Source organism: Euprymna scolopes, chromosome 46 (genome assembly GCF_053919585.1).
Source record: "Euprymna scolopes isolate OS-2025 chromosome 46, ASM5391958v1, whole genome shotgun sequence".
Taxonomy (NCBI): domain Eukaryota; kingdom Metazoa; phylum Mollusca; class Cephalopoda; order Sepiida; family Sepiolidae; genus Euprymna; species Euprymna scolopes.
This window is the reverse complement of record NC_136527.1, coordinates 117,285,363-117,309,374: the sequence shown is the minus strand read 5'-3', so window position 1 is coordinate 117,309,374 and position 24,012 is coordinate 117,285,363. Positions and strand designations below refer to the sequence as shown.

The window sequence follows — 24,012 nt, the reverse complement described above, 5'->3', positions numbered from 1 at the left end:
GATCTAGCTAAGGCTTGGTTGTAATATTCCTTGTTTTTATTGTTTATATATATGTATATATATATATATATATATATATATATATATATATATATATTTGTGTATGTGTGTGTATAAGGAAAAAATAAAAGCTTAAATAATCTAACTTACTAATATTCTAATTCTGTATTCTAATTCCATTTTAATATATATATACATATATATATACACATATAATATACATACATATATATACATACATATATTTACATATATATACATATATACATATATATACATATATATGCATATATATATATGTATATATATTTATATGTATATGCATATATATGTATATATATATATATATATATATATATATACATTCGTGTGTGTACCAAAATAATGTTTAAAACAATGTTTAATTGTGAAATCTAATGCATTTTCTATTTTGTTTTATTTCAGTTTGACAATGGCTTCCAATAAATTCGAGCAACTTTACCAATGTGTCGCCTGCGAACAACAACTAAACCGACTATCGAAATGCTTGCCATGTTTGCATAGCGTATGTCGGTCGTGTTTCGGAAAAACTTTGGATGAAACTAACACAAACTGCACTTGTCCGAAGTGTCATGCACAATTTGTGGATTGGAAAGACTTTGGTGTCTCCCCAATTATCGCGAAGGAATTGATGCGGCAAGAATTCGAATCTTCATCCGAGTTCCAATGCGATTGGTGTTCGGAGGATGACATCTCATCCGTAGCGAAATTTTGGTGCGGTGAGTGTGGAAAGCTCTTGTGTAACCATTGCATCCGATACCACAAAAAATTGCTAAAAAAGGAACATTTGTTCCAAGATTTGGCTACAATGCGAAAGTCGGATGCAATTGCGTTAGTGATGAAGATGTCAAACAACTGTGCTCTTCACAGTAAAGAGTTGGAGGTCTATTGCAAAGGATGCAGCAATTGTTACTGCGACAAATGTTACACTATGCACGCAAAGGAACTAATGGCCCCATGCACAAATGTATCCCCGTTAAGGGTCCGTGATGAAATTGTCAAACGCAAGGAGCAATTCCCCATCCTCAAGCACAAAATGACGTCATTTGAAGAAGAAGTGAAGACATTAACGGAAAATGTTTTGCAATTTGTTAGTGAATTCAAATCGGACTGCGCGATAAAACGTGTGCAAATCTGGTCGGAATACGAATCGATTTGCGAAAAAGCCAAACATGACGCTTTGCGGTTGAATGATCAAATCGATGAAGGAATGCAAGAAATCTTGGCCAAATGTCATCACATGAAGAAACAAAATGATGGAATTCTGCAAGAAATTTCCACATGGCGGCTGAATTTTGATCATTTGATGAGCGAAGATCGTCAAGATGTCCAAGTTTTTTGTGGAATGCGAATGTTGGAACAACAATGTCCAGTTTTGCGACATGTTTTGCCATCATTGGAGACGAAATATGACATTTTTGTCGAATTTCCTGATTATTGGCGCAAAGCCATCAACTTATTGCAAAACGAAAGTGACGGCTTCGTCACGTTTGAAAAAGTTGGCAAAATAAAAAAAATTAGCAAAGAAAATCGATTCGATTTACCAGATGCAAAAGAAGATCGCTTTATTAGTTCGATTTTCGTCGATCAAAATGAGGAACACGTTTTTCTTTGCGATGGAAACAATAAATCACTGGTTGAATTAAAAAAAAATTGCGAATTCATAACTGAATTTAAAAAATTTTCTGTCACAAACAATGAATCCTTCGAACCTCGCGACATTTGTATAATTTCGACGGAAAACATTTTTGTCATTTGTGGTGTTTTTGGAAAAAAAAATTTATTGTTTTTTAAAAAAAAAGCAAATTTTCCTTTTTATAAATTAACAAATTTTTTTAAAACAAAAACAAATTTTGTTTCTATGTTTGAAAAAAACGAACAAATTTTTGTTTTGGATACAAATTTAAAAATTCATACATTTTCCAAAAAATGTGAAAACTTAAACATTTTTCAAATTGAAGGATTTGAAACTTTAAGAATTAATCCATTTGCATCCCGTATTCGTTTTGACGTTTTTAATGAAAATATTGTGTTTTCAAATTTATTTCATCCCAAATTAATTTGTTTGGATTTCAATTTTAAACAAATTAATTTTTCGATGGAAAAAGAAAAAGATTTTTTAGATCTACACTTCAACAAATTTGGACAATTTTTTTTTTGTGATGAAAATCAAATTTTTTGTTTTCCAAAACAAAAATTGTTTAAATTTGAAGAACAACAAAATATTTTTGATTATCGCATTTTTGTTTTGGAAAACAAAATTTTTGTTTCTGTTAAAAAAAATGGAAAAATTGGAATCGAAATTTTTAAAATTTTTTATTGAAGAAAAAAAAATTAAAATATTTTTTTATTTTCGTTTTTTTTTATCGTGTGTTTCCGTGTTTCTCGTCTATTCTATAATTTGAATAAAAATTTTGTCTGTTATTAAAAACAATATTTGAAAATCTGAAACTTTGTTTTTATTTGTGATTATCACTTCGGGTTGTTTCCTTCGTTTTTAGTTGAATTTTTATGGTATCTTATGTTTACTAAATTGTTAGGTGAAAGTACAGAATTGGTTATTTGTTTGCATCGTTTTTATTTGATGAGTTTTTATTGTCTATTATTAATGCGTGTTTTATAGTTTGTGTGTGTATATACATGTGGAGGTTTATTATTTATCGTGTGTGTGTGAGATTTGAAACATTTTGGAGAAAAGAAACAAAAAAGTCAATAATGATGAATTTTATCATCAAGCACGTAAATAAATACATTTTATTATTGTGTGTGAAATTTAAAAAAAGATTTAAAAAGTGGGGGATCACTTTTCTATATTAATTTAACGTAATATGAGCACCCATTTTATGGTCATTTTTTGAGGTGAGGTCAACGTAAAAGCAACACAATTTAATATAAAATTATTTAACATTTCCGAAAATAAGTTTTCCGTATGAAGCAGTGTAATTCTTTATTTTATGAGTGGTAGCCATTGTTGTAGGTGGAAAAGTATCTTTCCATTATATATATTATTTAATTGGAATTCATTATTGAGATGAGTATTATTTATTAATTTTTATTTATTGCGGACTATTATCCTCATCTTCCTTAGTTGTTGTCAAAGTCAAAGATTTTAAAATGGCTTTTTTCGTATAAATATTAAAAAAAAATAATTTTGTTTTGCTTAACTTAAATTAATTATTTTACTTAACATATTCACACTTCAAAACTCAAAAGCGGGATAATTAAACACAATCGAAGTTCTGATATTCAGGCGTCAAAATAAGGTATGCAAACAATTTTTTTAAAATCTATAATTCTGCCCCTTACAACAACATAATATGTTTTGTTCAGTTTCAGATGATTATTTTAAGCATATTTGTTCCCACTTTAAAACGATGGAAAGTTTGTAAGCAAAAAGAAATATATATATAAATGTAGTTTATGAAAAATAAGTACACTGTTATAAAGTTCATTCTTCTCTTAATAATCGCTGAAAATTTAATATTGATCGGATAATTACCTGATTTTTGGTAGATTTTTAAAAAGACGGTCCGTCAAAAAGTACTGACCTGACCCCCGCCCCAGTTTTGGCGGTGCCTATTAAAAACTCATCCAAGTAAATAGAAGAGAACGAAAATTTAGCACTTGTGCAGTTTAGCTACGGCTATCGAGAGAGTATGCCACTGACCATGACAGCGTGACATCATTACCAGATCAACATGCAGGTAAAGGCACGAAGGTGGCCAAAGTTTCCGGTGTTCAATTACGTGGCCATAAAAAATAGTTTTCGTTATTATTTGTGGCTGTTGTAATTATATTTCTTTTATTCTCCTAAAGAGAAAAAAACAATTCTTTATTTAGATTATTATTATTACAATTATCATAATTGCACATTGGGATCATTTTAATCTAACAAAATAGAACGGTAAGTGAAGTTTTCGAACTTTTATTTCTACCGAAGGAAGCCGAAAATTTCGTTTTTTTTTTTTTTTTTAAACCGCAAAATAAACATTTTTTTACGAGAATATTTTCATTCCGTTCTTTTAATAATAAATAAAACTTTTCATTGAGTATTTCCAAACATCTACTGGCGCCACCCCAACTAGTTGTGAAGGATCAGGGAGGATGGAAAGTCCGAGGTGGGAGAGTACTAACCAGACCTCCACTGGATGTGTGCAGTGTGAATCTAGTACCTTGTGGAGGCATTTTGTCACCAAAACTGCAGGAAACACCAATGGCCGATGCCAATGAGAAATCAATGGCAAACGGCTGTTGTGATAATGTGCAATCATCTACATAAGTGATCAAGAGGTGGAGAACATCGGAAATCTGAGGAGACTTGTTGTCACGCGGTTTCCAGCGAATACCACAGGATACTACCTGTGAGCAATCACTGATGATGGCCTGTGAGACAACTTCTAGTGAGTGAAATAATAATAATAATAATAATAATAATAATAATAATAATAATAATAATAATAATAATAATAATGTCCTCTCCCAAATTCACCACCACTCTGATTTAATATCGTAGATGGTTACTATATTTTCTTAGTTTTTAACCAATGTTCACATTATGGTATCATTGTCTTTTAGTAGTTATGTAGACTTCCTTTTCGTATTCATGTATTCTGCACTGATATAAAAATGAAGACTATAGCAAAGTATAGGATTCCTAACCATGTAACTGATGAAAATATGCTACACATTTTGATGAAAAACATGGGGAAAAATGAACACAGAAGAACAGGAAACCAAAACTTTAAATGTAATTTCTGTATTAAAAGTAATAGTTATTTAAATATTTCAACATGGGGGAAAATTCAGCTCCCCAATAAGGGACACTCTGGGTAGGGACAAAAATAATATTTGTCCTAGTCATGAAGGATTTCTCCTCCACCGGTCGAGGACAGAAAAGGTAAATTATAGCATCGGAACAGATACTTCTACACTGTGATCCCGAAGGTCAAGAATTGTTTGTGTTTTGTTTCTTTGTTTGTTCCCTAAATTCATAATTCAGTTTTATCATTATTAGATTGTATACTGCTTTAAAATGACGTAATTTTACATAGATAATATTATTATTTAATATATATATATATATATATATATATATATATATATATATATATATATATATATATAAGCGAAAATGTGTGTATGTATGTATGTATTATGTGTGTTTGTATGTTTCGCAAAAACTTTCGACACGAGTCACGGATTTTCGCCAGATAGGTATCATTTTAAAGATCCAACCTTCGTCCAATAGATATCGAAAAGTTGGCCCAAAACATTAATTCCTTCACCCTAAAATCATCAGTTTTGTACAGGGAGGAGTGGCGAAAAAATCGTTCCTTCATTTTCTCCGCTCCTGCTACTACGACAATGACGTCATGTGTGACCTAGAAAACGTTCGCGTTAGTTTCAACCACCTGCATATTTTTTGAAAGGTTTAATTTTATCCGTTATTAAGTTTATGTCTCTTTGGCGTAGGGGTAACATGTCGGGCTTTTTTTTTCCGCCTTAGCCTCGATGTTTCGGGTTCGAACCTGTTTTTCTACTTAAACCTTTTTTCTTTTATACTTTTTTAACGTTCGCTGTTTTGCTTTGTATTGGTTTTTCCAATTTTTCTTAACATCGTGCTTTTTATAATATTAAAACATGGTCACCGTCTCCTACATACACCCCCCCAAAAAAAACCCGGGCAACGCCGGTAACCCCCCGCTAGTATTGAATAAAGTTCTATTTCCTTATTAATCGACTTGTGTTCCTTTCTTTTCTATTTTAACAAAAAACTGCCGTCATATGCTATCGACAGTAACAGTTCGATAAATCTTACCTACATTGCCTGTGAGCCTTTTTCAGTTTACGGGCTTCTATATCTCGGTGGCCGTGGTTAAGCCAACCTGGGAGTTTCTTTTGCTTTCATTTTTGAAAGAGTTATAATATAATAAACTCTAAATAATTTAGGTGACTGAAATAGGATTTAAGCAATACCTATTTTGAACCAAACAAATGGAGTGGAAATGTTTGTTAATGATATTATTAACATTATAGGTGCTTATTCAGATTAGCACACATGACGACATTTTCACAAGCACGAAAATACAAAAATGTCTGTATAATGTATGTACCAGTCACGGAACGAAGATGAACAAATTCCAAAAATTACGTAATTTTATCAAGGTATTTTATTTATTCAAGAAATTCAAATTTAACTGTTTCGATGAGGTTTTTAAAAAAGCATCCAATGAATCGTATAATATATCCTTGCATAAAGAAATGTCAAGTTACAAACTTATGCACTGAATAAGGCTGGAGAGGACAGGGAAGTAGCTCTAGATATATCTAAATCTATTGACAAGGTATGCCACGATGGTCTTCTCATACAAATCAAATTCTACGGTATTACTAGACGAATACTTACATAAATCCTTCATAAGACAATAATCCAGGTTGTCATAAACAATGATATAAATGCAGGGTCGATCCTTGGATCTTTATTATTCTTGATATTCATACATTACCTCCCTGATAAAATAGTCTCTGAGAAGGGCATATTTGCTGACAACACCACACTCTATAACAAGAGGGAAAAACGAATGAACACATATGCAAGACAATTTCGGAAACCCTAGAGGAAAACTGTCTGTAGCGGAATGGGGACAGCTATAGATGGTCAAACTGAATGCTGCCAAGACTAAGCTCGTTTCTTTTAATAATTACAAGACACCTTCACAATCACGAATATGGCAAAAGATACATTAGCAAAAGTACTTCATTCAAACTCCTCGGCTGAACATTCACAGGGAACATGAGTTGAGAGAGTATTGCCAAGGCTGCTGCAAAAAAGTTAGGCTCTCTTTACCGTGCTAGAAAATTACTTACGCCTGAAAGTATCGATCATTTACTACTTGTCTTTTGCTCCTGGACAAGCCCTTGTACCCCCTCAACGTAAATACCTTGTGTGTATTTATATATAATTTTCTATTTATTTATTTTTTTATATATTTATTTACTTTCTACATTTTTTTATATATATACATAACAGATGCCCTATTTCATAAACTTAGCCATTTATTTGTTCTTCTGATCAGTTTTCTTAATTCAATTCTGGAACTTTCACGTGCATATCTAAGTTGACCTGATTATTAACGCTAACTTTCGCGCTCTTTGTCTGGGCCAGTTTGACCTTGCTTTTCAAATTTAAACTTTCACCGCTTTTCGGGTTTTTTTTAAACCTTAATTAATTTGACGTGTTTTAAATATTTTCTCTAGGGCTTTTTCTTTTAAGTATTTGTAATTCATTCTATTTACGCTTTTTTCCAAGGAACTCTGCCTTTTGGATTATTTTGGACCATTTGGAATTTACCCATTGGATTGGAAATTTTAAATTCGACCGTTTTGGATTTTACCATTCTTGGATTTTTACCCTTCACCGGACTATCCATTCATGTGAAATCTTTTTATCATTTTTCTTTTGCCTCCTGTTCCCCTTACCTCACCCTTTTTTTTAACCAAGTAAGATCTGTGACTTACTTGTAGTTTCATTAAATACTTTTATATGCAAAATCCGATCCTGCATTTTGCTAATTTCCTGCCCTCTGATGAGAAGGAGAGTATTTCTTCGAAACTCCGCGGATTAAGGACTATCCACTTATCTTGTGCTTCCTTTTTTAAAATTAAATATGTTTTTAACTCTTTTTCAATATGTTTTTAAACATGTTTTATTAATCATTCGTTCATATTATAAGCTCTATTTCCTTTTCGGTTTTATTGAGCTTTTACATCTGGCTGAGTTTATTTTACTTATAAATATTAACTCTTTAATATTTATAATATATTTTAAGTTTACCATTTTGATTACCTTGGTAAACTTATTGTAATTTTTATTTTTATTATATATATATATATATATATAGTGGGGGTCAAAAGAGTTTCTAGACCTATATTTTCTCAATTTCTTTATTACTTGTGCTTAATTTTTCATCATTTGCTGGTTGCTATTCTCATTCGTTCCATTACTACATTTTACGATAAAAGCCAGAATTTAATAATAGTTCGACATTTTCCACTTTATGCAGGTAATCTTAATTTATTGATAATGGCTAAAGGAAAGATGTTGACAGATAGGGAGAAGGGTGAAATTGTTATATTTCTTGCTGCAAAGAAGTCTACATTGGAAATTTCGAAAATTTGGAAACGAGATCATCGAACTATGAAACGTTTCATCATTGACGGCAAAGATGGAAGAAAAAAGCATAAAAGTGGCAGACCAAAGGTGACTTCATCACGAGATATTAGAAAAATCAAGAGGAGTTTGCTAGCAAACCCACACAGCACAAGTAAAGCTATTTTCGACCATGCAGACATCTCTAAAAGGACCGCAAATCGGGGTTTGAAACAGGTAGCCGACCAGAGAACACATACAAAATGTCATCCTTTTTGAGTAATATAAACTGTTAGAAGCGACTAGCATGGGCCACTAAATATTTGAAAACCAATTTTCATAATGTTCTCTGGACTGACGAAGCCAGAGCAACCCTGGAGGGCCCGAACGGTTGGGCTAAGGGATGGCTTCTTTAAGGCAATAGCCCACGCTTGCGATTCATACGTCAACAGGGAGGAGGAGGAGTGATGATTTTGGCTGGTATTATTGGAACTGAGATTGTTGGTCCTTTTCTTGTCCCTGACTGTGTCAAAATGAATTCTGTGAACGACTGCAAGTTTTTGGAAGCAAATTTATTGCCCTGGTTGAATTCACAAAATGATGCTCTCAACCAATATCTAATTATCCAACAAGACTATGCCTCAAGCCATGCTTCTCGGTTCATAAAAGTTTGGCTTTCAGACAAGGGGATCTCTGGTGAACGTCTGATGGACTGGCCACCTCAGAGCCCGGATTTGAATCCGATAGAGAACCTCTGGTCGATTCTGAAGAGGAAGGCTTACGAAAACGGGCATCAATTCCATAGTAAAAAAGATATTTGGGAGAAAATCAAGAAGGTATCTTCTGAAATCACACCTCAGCAAGTGCATACATTAACATCCTCTGTTGATAGGAGGCTGATTGATTTGATTAAAAATGGAGGAAAGCGAATAAAGGCTTAAATAGTTTCATAATTTGTATTGTTCTGTTAATTGTTGAGTAATGATTGTTGTTTCCTTGTAATATGTTATCAATATATGGTACTATCATCATGATGACACAATTTTTCGAATTATATCATGTTTAAAAATGGTATTTATTGCGGATACATGAATGCTTGCAAACTCTTTTGGCCCATATTCCTTCCTGAAATCATTTAAAGATCCATACCCCCAGATTATGATTATTTGGTTTCCGTTTCTATGAATTTACTTCATATATTTGCATATCAAACAGTGAGTAACATAGTTATAATATTGGAAAATATTGAAGCATAAATTTATCAAGTTATACAATTTGCAAACAATTTTGACTCCCACTGTATATATATATATATATATATATATATATATATATATATATATATATATATAGCTTAATGCGTAAGAGGAAAAGAGAGCGTTCAATTCTGTAAGAGGAGACTACTATATGGATAATCCCAAGCTCAACAATTATTATTGGAGCTTATACAATAGGACAACAAGAGTATGAAATGACGTCACAAAACTATATATATATATATATATATATATATATATATATATATATATATGTAGATATAGAATGGATCAATTATTGAATAATGGAATACAAGCAAAATTTGGGGGATAGAAGGGACTCTTTATACCAGGGCATTTCGAAACCGAATGCTTCTCACCAGAAGAGTAGAAAAGTGGCTAGGTAGCATAGGGAAGATGCAGTGTCTAGCGAAGGGTTCATTAGGGACGAAAAAGATTAAGAGGAATTATAGAATGTTGAGGACATCTTTATTGAATTCTAAATAAATAAAGGAGAAGCTTGTTATATATAAGATTGTATATGGTCTTTAACATAGTGTTGAGATTAAGGGGCATATGTTTTAGGGTTAAATTGGGGGTGTATTGTTGCTGCGTGGTAATTTATATTAACGGTTTGTCGGGTGTCTATTATCTATGGAGTGCTATGTTTGACAGGTGTAACCTAAACGGCAAATGGCGGCTATAAAATCGCTTATAATTTTTTTTTTTGGGGGGGGGTATGCAAGCTTGTAAAATTGAAAGGTATGCGGAAATATTTTAAAGTTTCTTTTGTTATGATATATTAGGAAATTATTTATAGTGTATTTATATTAACACAAACATACACACGAAGCCACACACTCACTCTCTAGAAGCAAACATACGCATATACCTATACACAGGAGTGGATATACACCGCTCGTTGTATATCACCCACCCACACACACACACGCACTGAACACAGACAATAACTATAAAGATACACAAGAAAAAAATTAGAATAATTTAGATAAATTAATAACAATAAATCAAAAATAAAAACTAAAATAAATGAAAATAAACAAATAAATAAAAATAAACATATCAACATCCTCATGCATACATATATATAAATACGCACAAACACACACACTTTCATACACGCGTGTATATATGCACAGATATACACATATACGCATACATAAATGAATAATACTCACATACAGTTATAACATGTTTATATTTATACTCACATACGCAGTTATATCAATGCACGGCCCGTCAGACACAGGCACCAATGTACCCGCATATAATACATTATGACTGTTGATATGCAAAAACTAATAATATTAATCCCACTAACAATGCTAATAATAATACTTTTTATTACATTAATCATATTAATAACACTAACAATATCAATACTAATAACAATAATAATTAAATTAAATACTTGCATGTATTTTTATTTAAAAAAGTATTTTATTTAAAAGGGACATGGCATATAAAATATAAAATAAATTCTTAACAATGAAGAATGGTAGTACTCATTGAATAGTACTTTTATAGATAACTACAACTTTTTTTTTAAGTTAATGAGTTTTTATTCTTCTGCTGACACTACTCCTCGGATTACTTTCGAATTTATATAATCATGCCGATATTAAAAAAAAACGTTAATGAGTTTTTATTCTTCTGATGAATCAGGACGGAAAACATACAAAATTTACAAAATAATTATATGATTGTGATTGCGCTACAAAACAGGTTATGTCAAAAATTGAACATTTTAACATGATGAAAGAAATAAACGGTAAATGAACAAAATCTTATAATTTGCTATATATATATATATATATATATATATATATATATATATATATATCAGTATCTATCTATATATATATATATCAGCATCTCCCAAAACAGTTCCCTATTCACTAGTTGCGATTCCATAGCCTACGCCTTCATCGTAAGATAAAACCCCTTTGGCCTCAAACCAATGCTGAACAGGGAGCATGACACCAAAGCCAAGAAAACAATAAAGCAATGCATTGATAAAAAAGTTATACTTAAAACCTAATCCAATGACTATCCATCTACAGTCACGCAGAAGAGCAAGAAATCAAAAAACAATCTCTAAATTACCTACAAATTCTGTAATCGATGAACGCATCACGACAACACCATGAAAACCTAAAGACAATCAGGCGTTTATGTAAAACAAAATTGCCGCATAAAAGATCTGATTATCAAAAAGCTTTAGTCTCTGATGAATAATTTTCTTTTCATTTTCTTTTCTCGTCCCAGAGAAAGTCTGACACATCGACGCAAATTCTGTAATAACATCAGATTTTGAATAAACTCTTTGTGTAATGTAATCATTTGATGGTAGGTATAGTAATAAAAACGAATCAGGATATGATGTGAACATATGTTGCCTATATCTTATTTATTATCTTTTCCAGAAGTCGAGATGGAAAAACAACCTTTACTTATATTTATAATAGGAGAATAAACTCATAATATTTAATGCCTTAATTATTGGCAAATAATTAACCACCCTATCAAAGAAGGTGGTAATGCATGGGATGATGATGTATATCATGAGACGAGGTAAAACTATACATCATTCAAGTAAGTGATTTTCCGGAATAATGATAATAATGCTGTACATAAAACAAGAACAGATACTACACTTTCATTTCACGGCAGATTTGCCGTTTAGTTGTAAAATCACTTCGAAACCTGTTTTCACAAAAAACGGCATGCCGCTATATATCGCTTAATTTCTAGAATTGAAAAAAACGTGACCTACAATAGTCGTTTGGCTACTATTATCCAATTTTCGAATAATAATTAACGATAACGTGACCACAGGTGGGTAATTTAAACTATAATTTAAGTCACATAATTAAATTTTCAATAATCACGTGATTAAATTAAAAACATTTAATGATTTTTAACTTCATCTTTCATTATTTCTTTTCGAGAACAAAACCAACATTTTATTTTTATTGTTTAATGTTTTTATTTTTAAAATATAAAATAAAACACATTTAATCATTTTAAAACTTCATCTTGCATTTTTTTAAACAACGTGGTTAATGTTAATTAAATTTTAATCAGAGGATTACATTTTCAATAATCACGTAAATATTAAAAAAAACTTCTGTTTACATTAAACAATATATATATATATATATATATATATATATATATAGTGTCCCTTCTTATATAACGTGGTTCAAAGCTATTTGTACAACTAAACCGTAAATCTACCCATTTCACTATATTGTCACCAGATAAAACATGCTATGAAAATTGTAAAACTATAAAAAAAAAAAACATTTGATCAGAAATTATTTTTATTAATTTATGATTCTGCAAATATTTAACACAAAACTTATTTGAACTGAGAAAAACATTCGAATTCGCCCGCATTTTGAATAAACTCTCTTTTTATATAGGTATCATCACTTATCAAGGCCCAGGGGCCACTCGAGGATAAGGGTTAAAGAGTGTACAGTAGTCAATTGGACAATATAGTAATTGTCAGTAATGGAAATTAAGTAAATTTGTTAACTTAAAGGGAACGGCTTATCAAGAAATTGTCAAGTGTGTGGATACTCATTTTCTGTAAAATCAACTTTAGTAGAACATATGAGAACTCACACTGGGGAAAAGCCATATCATTGTGTACTGTGTGGATATTCTTTTTCTCAAAAATCAAATTTAGTACAGCATATGAAAACTCACACTGGGAAATATACTCGCTGATCCAAGTGCAAGGGAGATCTTACAATTTAACTTAAGGGGACAGTTAGAATCTTTAAAAGATCCCTCAGTTGGAGTAACTAAATGAATAGGAGAATGTTTGACATCCAGTAGAATGCCCCATCCCCAGCAAAAGCATAAAATAATGTGACATCTATAAGGAGAAAGAAACACAACACAAATGGAGCTGTTATAAAGAAAACTCGTATTGATAGGAAAGATGAGGAAGAAAGAATGTTTTTTTTTAAAGAAAAACAGTCGCTTTTGTGGAACTTATCTATGATTCGTTCTTTTTAACGTTGTTTGTTTCCTGTGGCGTTTGGCTGGGTTGGGGTAAAAAAGAAAGCCTTGAAGTCCTTGGCGCTGCAATTGCTGTTGAAACTCCTCACACGTGTCTGGTATGAATGGCAAAGACTGAATAACACGCGCTGTTTTCAAGGCAACAAGCAAAAGAAGCCGAGAACTCAAAATAACCGCTCTCGAGGGGTTGGGAGGAATCTATAAAGAGAAGCCTGTGATTGGTTGTTTTTTCATGCAATCACAGGCCACCCCGTTAGTGACTCCTTAATAATTCCAATACCACACGTTGTATGCAGATTCATAATTACACAAAAATTGTTGTTTATAATTCGTACTTCACGAGTTACTTCCCTGAGAAAATAAAGATGTCTTCCATGAGCTAACACGCTTCGTTTCGTCTCCTTAATATTACACATTCATATCAATAATATTACACATTCATACCAATAATATTACACATTCATACCAATAATATTACACATTCATACCAATAATATTACACATTCATACCAATAATATTACACATTCATACCAATAATATTACAAAAAGGTACATATCATTACACTTGAACTCTCTCATCCACACGTTGTATTTATTATCGTTATTTTCCCAATTACAAAAAATTATTAAAACTTTTGTAATAAATAAAAAAAAAACCCTCAAAAGTTTTCCCTCTATTTTTTCATTTTTCTTATCATTTTGTTTAAGCCAGGGATGGGGCATCCTACCAGATGCCAAACATACACCTGCTATTTTAGACACTCCAACCGAGAGATCTTTTTAAGATTCTAACCGTCCCTTTAAGTGCAATTGTTTGAATCTCCTTTGCACTTGGTTTACCTGGTATATTTGTAAGATAGTTTGTAAAATTATTTTTCATAAGTCCGGTTGCTCCTATAATTACTGGAATGATAGAGATCTTCTTAAGGTTCCAGTTTCTTTTCATGTCATACATAAGACCCTGGTATTTGGTAATCTTTTCCCTCTCAGCTCTGTTTAACCCAGCATCATTCGGGACACTAACTTCCACCAAGGTTGCTTCCTTCTCCTTCTTGTCCCATATTACAATGTCGGGTTTTATAGCTCCGTTTTCTAGGTATGTGGCTGTAGGGATTGCATAGTCATAGTGGATGGTATATGACTTGTTTCCGACTGTTCTTTCGGGTATATGTTCCCATGACTTCTTACTGCATTCGATATTTAACTTATTGCAGATCGTCCAGTGGAGATATTTGCATACTTCATTGTGTCGCATTGTATAGTAGCCGTCCCCTAGCAGAACTTTACAGCTAGAAATCAGGTGGCTCACACTCTCTACTTCTGTGTGGCAGAACCTGCATTTGTTGTCTTTGCTGAGACCACTCATTTTTTTAAACGCATTGGTCATCAAGCCTTGATCTTGGGCAGCTATTATATACTTCTCCTGGTCATAGTGGAGCGATCCATCCTTTAGCCAGCTTATAGACCCTTCCTTATCAATATAGTCTTGGTTATATTCGTCCAGAAAATACTTGGCCCGTTGTTGGTTGGCCCATTCTTCAACTTTCTTGTCATGGAAAGCTTTAGTGTATTTCTGGCGACTTTTTCTGGCTATTTCAGTCGCAGGTATCTTTTCTGTTTCTGTCTCACTTGTAAGACAGTCTTCCCCAAAATGTTTGGCCAGTTTTGTGATGGATGTTGTTCTACTGGCTCTTGATTCCTGATGTTGGTGTACCATCTTTAGAGTTGGGTTTTTAGAGCTCATCAGATATTGTCCGGTGCTCACAATAGTTGCACGATGTTGATGGTCAATCTCCGAGAGCCCCATACCTCCTTTCCATCTGGGCAGATACATTCTAGACAGACACTGGTTTCTGTATATTACTTTATACATTGTCAGCATTTTACGTGTCTTAGTGTCTAGTCTATTTATGTCTTTTTGTGGCCAGTCGACAATACCAAAACTGTATGTTACCACTGGCATGGCTAGTTGGTTAATGGCAGTTATTTTGTTTCTGGCTGTGAGTTCTGTTTTGCATATCTTCTTGACTCGGCGTATGTACTCACTTCCAATTTTGTTTCTCATCTTGGCATGCTGGATGGTAGCATTCTCTTCTATGCCAAGGTATTTGTATCCTTCCTGCCCTTCTAGGTCCTTGATGGTGGTATATTCATCAAGCTATATATTTTCAGTTTCGATCTTCTTCCCAGATTTGATGGAGCACTTGGCACATTTGTCCAGTCCAAATTTCATGCCAATATCTCTGGAGAAGTTATGTACGACTTGCAAGAGTTCATTTAAGTCGGCATCAGAACTGGCATACAGCTTGAGGTCATCCATGAAGAGCAGGTGGTTAATTCGTTTGTTTGGGTCTTGTCGGCGGTCCTGGCTTAGATTGTAAGCACATTTGTTTTTGTTTAAAAGTTTGCTTAACGGATCTATTGCCAAGCAGAAGAGTAAAGGGGATAAACTATCTCCTTGGAAGATTCCTCGCCTGATGTTTACGTCCGTGACCCTTATATTTCCTTTTGTGTGGCTTAATGTCATGTTTGTTTGCCACATTTTCATTTGTGTAGCTATGGCCTGTTTGATTATCGGGTGTATCTTATATAGCTCTAGACAGCGTAGAAGCCACGTGTGTGGTACACTGTCATAAGCCTTCTGATAATCAATCCAAGCCATACTTAAATTTCGCTGTCTCTTCCTACAGTCTTCCAAGATAGTTTTATTTGTAAAGAGCTGGTCTTTGGTACCTAGACAGTCCCTCCTACAGCCTGCTTGTTCTTTTTCAAGATATGTGGCGCAGGAGAGGTGTTGGTATATTTTCCCCAGTGTGCGTTCTCATATGTTGTACTAAATTTGATTTTTGAGAAAAAGAATATCCACACAGTACACAAGAATATGGCTTTTCCCTAGTATGGGTACGCATATGTCTCACTAACTTTGCTTTTTGAGAAAAAGAATAGCCACATATTTCACAAGAATATCGCTTTTCCCCAGTGTGACTTCTCATATGTGTCATTAAATTTGATTTAACAGAAAAGGAATATCCACACACTTCACAAGCATGTGGCTTTTCCCTTTTTTTTTCATTTTTCTTAAACTTTTTCTTCTAGGGGATGGGACATCCAACCAGATGTCTGACATTTACCCCTATTTTAGTGAGTCCAACCAAGAGATCTTCTCAGGATTCTAGCCGTCCCTTTCAGTGCAATCGTTTGTATTTCACTTGCACTTGGTTCACCGGGTATGCTTGCTATGTACATTTTGAAGTTTTTTTTCATAAGCCCAGTTGCTCCTATGATGACTGGTATAATTGAAACGTCTTTTAATTTCCAATTTCGTTTCATATCATACATAAGTCCTTGATACTTTGTTATATTTTCCCTCTCAACTCTGTTAAGCCCTGTATCATTGGGTACACTGACCTCTATTACGGTCGCTTTTTTGTTTGCTCTGTCCCAAATCACTATATCTGGTTTAACAGCTGCGTTTTCAAGATATGTAGCAGTAGGGATTATGTAGTCATAGTGAATAGTGTAGTTGTCATTCCCAACTGTTCGTTCGGGTATATGTTCCCAGGATTTTTTACTACACTGAATGTTGAGTTTCTTACATATCTTCCAGTGAAGGTATTTGCAAACTCCATTATGGCGATCTGTATAATAACCGTCTCCAAGTAGGACTTTGCAACCAGAAATCAGGTGGCCCACACTCTCAACCTCAGTGCTACAGAACCTGCATTTATTATTGTTGCTTAGACCACACATCTTTTTGAAGGCGTTTGTCATGAGGCCCTGGTCTTGTGCAGCCAATATCAACCTCTCTTGGTCGTAATGGAGGGATCCTCTTTTGAGCCAATCCAGGGAACCATCCCTATCAATATATTCTTGGGATAGTTCAGTTGGTAGGTATTTTGCCCGTTTATGGTTGGTCCATTCTTCTGTTTTAACACTATGGAACTGGCTAGTGTATTTTTTCCGACTTTTCTGGGCTATGTCAGTGGCAGGCTTGTTTGGGTTCTCAGTATCATTTGTAAGGCAATCTTTTCCAAAATGAGTGGCAAGTTGTGTTATAGATGTTGTACTACTTGCTCGATTCTGATAATGGTCTTTAATTTTCAAAAGCTTGGGGTTACAGGAACTTATTATGTACTGACCTATGCTGACGATTGTGGCTCTGTGTTGATGATTGACTTCCGAGAGTCCCATACCTCCTTCTCGCCTGGGTAGGTACAAACGAGGCATGCACTGATTTCGATAAATAACTCGGTACAAGGTTAGCATTTTCCTTGTCTTTGTGTCGAGCCAATTTATGTCTTTCTGAGGCCAGTCAATAATGCCAAAACTATATGTTAGTACTGGCATGGCAAGTTGGTTAATTGCCGTAACTTTGTTCTTGTTTGTGATTTCGGTTTTGCAGATTTTTCTTACCCGGCGTAAATATTCTTGGCTTAGTTTCTCTCTCATCTTTGAATGCTGGATGGACTCATTTTCATCAATGCCGAGGTATTTGTATGTTTCCTGTTCATCCAGTTCTCTGATTACACTATTTTCATCGTGCTGTATATTTTCAGTAGATATCTTCTTGCCAGCTTTCAGAGTACACATAGCACACTTATCCAGTCCGAGCTTCATTTTGATGTCATTAGAAAAAGTGTGGACAATTTTCAGTAGATTATCTAAATCCTTATCTGAGCTAGCAGTGTGAGTTCTCATATGTCTAATCAAACTGTATTTAACAGAACAAGAATATCCACACACTTCACACGAATGTGGCTTTTCCCCAGTGTGAGTTTTCATATGTTTCACTAAACTTGATTTAACAGAACAAGAATATCCACACGCTTCACACGAATGTGGCTTCTCCCCAGTGTGTGTTTTAATATGCTCTATTAAACTAGATTTCACAGAACAAGAATATCCACACACTTCACAAGAATGTGGTTTCTCCCCAGTGTGGGTTCTAATATGTTTGACTAAACTTGATTTGTCAGAACAAGAATATCCACACATATCACAAGATTGTGGCTTTTCTCCAGTGTGAGTTCTCATATGTCGCACTAAACTTGATTTGTTAGAACAAGAATATCCACACAGTTCACAAGAATGTCGCTTTTCCTCACTGTGTACTTGCATTTTTAAATAAAATTTATTCTGGAACAAGATTATCAATGTAGTGAAAATGAATTTTGCATTTTAGTTCATTTATGCGAATTTCACACACAGTATCTGCTTTACAAGAATTCAGGTTTTATTTCGAGTTTATTTTTTAAAAGATGTTCCTTAATGCTTTTTTTTCGAAAACGTATATTTTCACCAGATTCTGATTCTATCTTGTCTGTTAATTCATTTGAACATAAAAACACGTTACACAAATACAAAAATTGTCTTCGTAATTGATTTTTCCACTGTTAACGAAAATTTGATATTTAAATAATTTTTCCAAAACATGCCTCTGTTTTGTTCCACATGAGGCAATAAATGTCTATAGAATAATTTGAAAGAAAAGGACGATCGACTAAAATTCAATTAAGTTGTTTAAACAGGTACATCTGCAAATAAAAATAAAGAAATATTAATACTTGTAATAATGGCATTCACACATTAGTATTGTTTATTGTTGTCAATATTATTGGATTGCACAAATAACACATCAATTTAATGTAAAATAATAATATGATATCAGAAAATATTTGTTATAATGGCATTCGCACATTATTATTGTTTATTGTTGTCAATATTATTGGATTGAACTCATAGCGCACCAATGTAATTTAAAATATAATTTAATATAAAATATAATTTAATTTAAAATATAATTTAATTTAAAATATAATTTAATTTAAAATATAATTTAATTTAAAATATAGTGACATCAGAAAAATGTTTTAGAAATTAAGTGTTGCTTATGATACACTGTCCACATTGTGAATTGTTATATGATTACGATTGTGCGGAGAATATAATATATTACAGTTGAAATCAAGTCGGTAACTTAAAATTGCAGGCACTGATCATGATGTTATAATCATTAGATTACTTTGACAGACGTTAAGAAATTTAAAAATAAATGTCTAAATATAAACGAGATTTCTTTTGGTTAAAGTTAACCGAGATGGTTTGTTCTTGCTAATGGAGTCTGAGGTGACTTCGTTGCTGGATTCGAATCTCTGTACCAGGAGTAATCATGTCACCCTGCACTAATGATTTCCAAAATGATAAAACACTTGTGTAGTTAAGTATTTAAAAACATTATTATCTTGTATATAATAAAGTGGGGGCAGTTTTTCTTCTCTGGACCAAAATACCATAGATTTTCAATAAGAGATGCAACATAAATTGTTTTATTTCCAAACCTCTAATGTAACTTTACTATGGTTTTATACGCACATTTCTCCATTAAAATAAAATCTTATATTACATCCGATGGGGAATCATCACTATTGCCCAGATCTACAAAGGAAGTAGTTCGTATTTTCCCCTCCTCCAGAAAGGTCCTCTAACTCTCCCAGTAAATAGTGGGAAATAGTATAGCAAATATAACTATCTGGACCTGACACCTTTGTAAACTGGATTGAACATTCATAAACATACAACTACAACTATTCAAATTATAATTATTTCATAAACATACAATTACCATTATATGTCACTATTCAAAATATAATCATTTGATAAACATACAACTTAAATTACATGTCACTATTCAGCATATAATGATTTCATAGGCATACAGCTATCATTACATGTCACTATTACAAAATATAATGATTTCATACACATACAACTAAAATTACATGTCACTATTCAAAATATAATGATTTCATAAAAGAGAGAACTACCACTAAATGTCACTATTCAAAATATAATAGTTTCATAAACATACAACTACAATTACATGTTACTATTCAAAACATCATTATTTCATAAAACATAGAACAACCACTACATGTCACTATTCACATTATAATGATTTCATAAACATAAAACTACAATTACATGTCACTATTCAAAATATAATGATTTCATAAACATACAACAATCATTACATATCACTATTCAATATATAATCATTTCATAAACATACAACTACGATTACATGTCACTATTAAAAATATAATGATTTCATTACCATACACCTATAATTATATGTCACTATAACAAAATATAATGATATTCATAAACATACCACTACCATTACATGTCACTATTCAAAATATAATCATTTAATAAACAACCAACAAACATTACATTCCACAATTAAAAATACAATGATTTAATAAACATACAACTACCGTTACATGTCACTATTCAAAATACAATGATTTAATAAACATACAACTACTATTACAGGTCACTATTCAAAATATAATTTTTTCATAAACATACATGTAAATATTCAAAAGATAATGATTTCATAAAATACAACTACAATTACATGTCACTTTTCAAAATATAATGATTTCATAAAATACAACTACAATTTCATGTCACTATTCAAAATATAATCATTTCATAAACAAAGAACTACAACTAAATGTCACTATTAAAAATATAATTATTTCATAAAACATAGAACTACTACTACATGTGTTATGTAGCGGTTAAAATAAAATCATTAACTTTATAAGTGGACGACATCGAATGTTGATAGTCCATTAATTAAAGAAAAAGAATTTGCAGTGTAAATAGAAAAAGTCGGACGATCGTAATTGTTGACAAAACGAAAAAGCAGGTTACTGGAATTCGCATATTTTGCACGGCATTCTACGGAAAACAATGAATGGAATTTCCTGATGACAGGTGAATTATCGGCACGTGCAGAAGTAATCGTCTGACTAAATAAATAAAACAAAAACGTGCTAAGGACTCACGTGGAAGCTGAGACCTAAATATTCTGTTGGTTATATGTAAATTAGCTCTAGGACACGTGACGTCAGAAAGTTGAGCTGAATGCCATATAAGGAACAGACGCGCGACAGATAACAGAGCTAGCAGAGAGAGGAGAAAAAAGGACAGAATGTCGCTGAAGACCGGATCGTTGAAACGTCATTTCCCTCCTCAGATCACTGTGAGAACACTGTTACTATCGCTGTGAACTTCAAAACCACCAAAAGAAAAAGACGAACTGTTTAAATTGTAAATATGTATAATATTGTAAAATATAATTTTATACAAAAACAAACGCAATTGTGACTTACATCTTTAATGCATGTTTTTAAGTTACGGCTGATCGTTCTAAGTTGTCAACCGATTTGTTTACAGGTTCAACACTGTTATGACATTTTTGACAATTGACGAGAGGCAAGATAAGAAAAAAGTGCCAGTCTAAGGTGAGATAACTCACTAGTCTTAACTCGTTGTCATGACAACCGCTTAGTAAACAGGTGAAACCACGGACGATCGACGTAATTAAAACTGCTGTGTGCCACAACCAGGGGGTCCTACGAACTACTACGATTCCAAACCTGGGGGCGACCTCACAATACAACACATGTCACTATTCAAAATATAATGATTTCATAAACATGCAACTAACATTACATGTCACTATTCAAAATATTAATTTCATAAACATAAAACTACCATTAAATGCCCCTATTAAAAATATAATGATTTCATAAACATACAACTACCATTACATGTCACTATTTAAAATATAATTATTTAATAAACATATAACTACCATTAAATGTCCCTATTAAAAATATAAACATTTCATTACCATACAACTACAATTATATGTCACTATTCAAAATATGATGATATTCATAAACATACAACTACCATTACATGTCACTATTCAAAATATAATCATTTCATAATCATAGAATTACTATTACATGTCACTATTCAAAATATAATCATTTCATAATCATACAACTACAATTCTATGTCACTATTCAAAATATAATCATTTCATACACATAGAACAACCATTACATGTCACTATTTAAAATATAATGATGTAATAAACATACAACTACAATTAAATATCACTATTCAAAATATTATGATTTCATAAACATACAACTACAATTAAATATCACTGTTCTAAATATAATGATTTCATAAACATACAACTACAATTACATGTCACTATTTAAAATATAATAATTTCATAATCATACAACTACCATTACATAGCACTATTCAAAATATGATTTCATAAACATACAACTACTATTGCATGTCACTATTCTTAATATAATGATTTCGTAAACATACAACTACCATTACATCTCACTATTCAAAATATAATCATTTTGTAAACATACAATTACCATTACATGTCACTATTTTAAATATAATTATTTAATAAACGTACAACAACCATTACATGTCACTATTCAAAATATAATTATTTAATAAACATTCAACAACCATTACATATCACAATCAAAAATATAATGATTTGTTAAACATACAGCTACCGTTACATGTTACTATTCAAAACATAATGATTTTATAAACATATAATTACCGTCACATGTCACAATTAAAACATAATGATTTCATACACATACAATTACCATTACATTGCCCTATTCAAAATATAATTATTTCATAAACATACAACTACTGTCACATGTCACAATTAAAATATAATGATTTCATAAACATACAACAACCATTACATGTCACTATTCAAAATATAATTATTTCATAAACATACACTACCATTGCATGTCACTATTCAATATATAATGATTTCATAAACATACAACTACCATCACATGTCACTATTCAAAATATAATTATTTAATAAACATACAACTACCATTAAATGTCCCTATTAAAAATATAATCATTTCATTACCATACAACTACAATTATATGTCACTATAACAAAATATAATGATATTCATAAACATACAACTACCATTACATTTCACTATTCAAAATATGATTATTTCATAAACACACAACAACCATTAAATGTCACTATTTAAAATATAATCATTTCATAAGCCTACAACTACAATTACATGTCACTATTCAAAATATAATCATTTCATACACATACAATTACCATTATATGTCACTATTTAAAATATAATGATGTAATAAACATACAACTACCATTACATGTCACTATTCAAAATATAATGATTTCATAAACATACAATTACAATTACATGTCACTATTCAAAATATGATTTCATAAACATACAACTACTATTACAGGTCACTATTCAAAATATAATTATTTCATAAACATACAACTAATATTACATGTAACTATTCAAATGATAATGATTTCATAAACATACAACTACATGTCACTATTCAAAATATAATGATTTCATAAACATACAACCACAATTAAATGTCACTGTTCTAAATATAATGATTTCATAAACATGCAACTACCATTATATGTCACTATTTAAAATATAATAATTTCATAATCATACAACTACCATTACATGTCACTATTCAAAACCTAATGATTTCATAAACATACAACTACCATTACATGTCACTATTTAAGATATAATGATTTTCATAAACATACAACTATCATT

At 31.9% G+C, this 24,012-nt stretch overlaps 1 protein-coding gene across 1 annotated transcript; it reads left to right on the top strand.

The window, feature by feature from the left end:
• The first annotated feature begins 451 nt into the window (after positions 1 to 451).
• LOC145270201 (transcription intermediary factor 1-alpha-like) lies at positions 452 to 11,766 on the top strand. The gene is made up of 2 exons (XM_080125832.1): positions 452 to 1,537; positions 11,734 to 11,766. Exons 1-2 carry the CDS (start codon positions 452 to 454, stop codon positions 11,764 to 11,766), a joined length of 1,119 nt encoding a protein of 372 aa, XP_079981958.1.
• Positions 11,767 to 24,012: the final 12,246 nt, after the last annotated feature.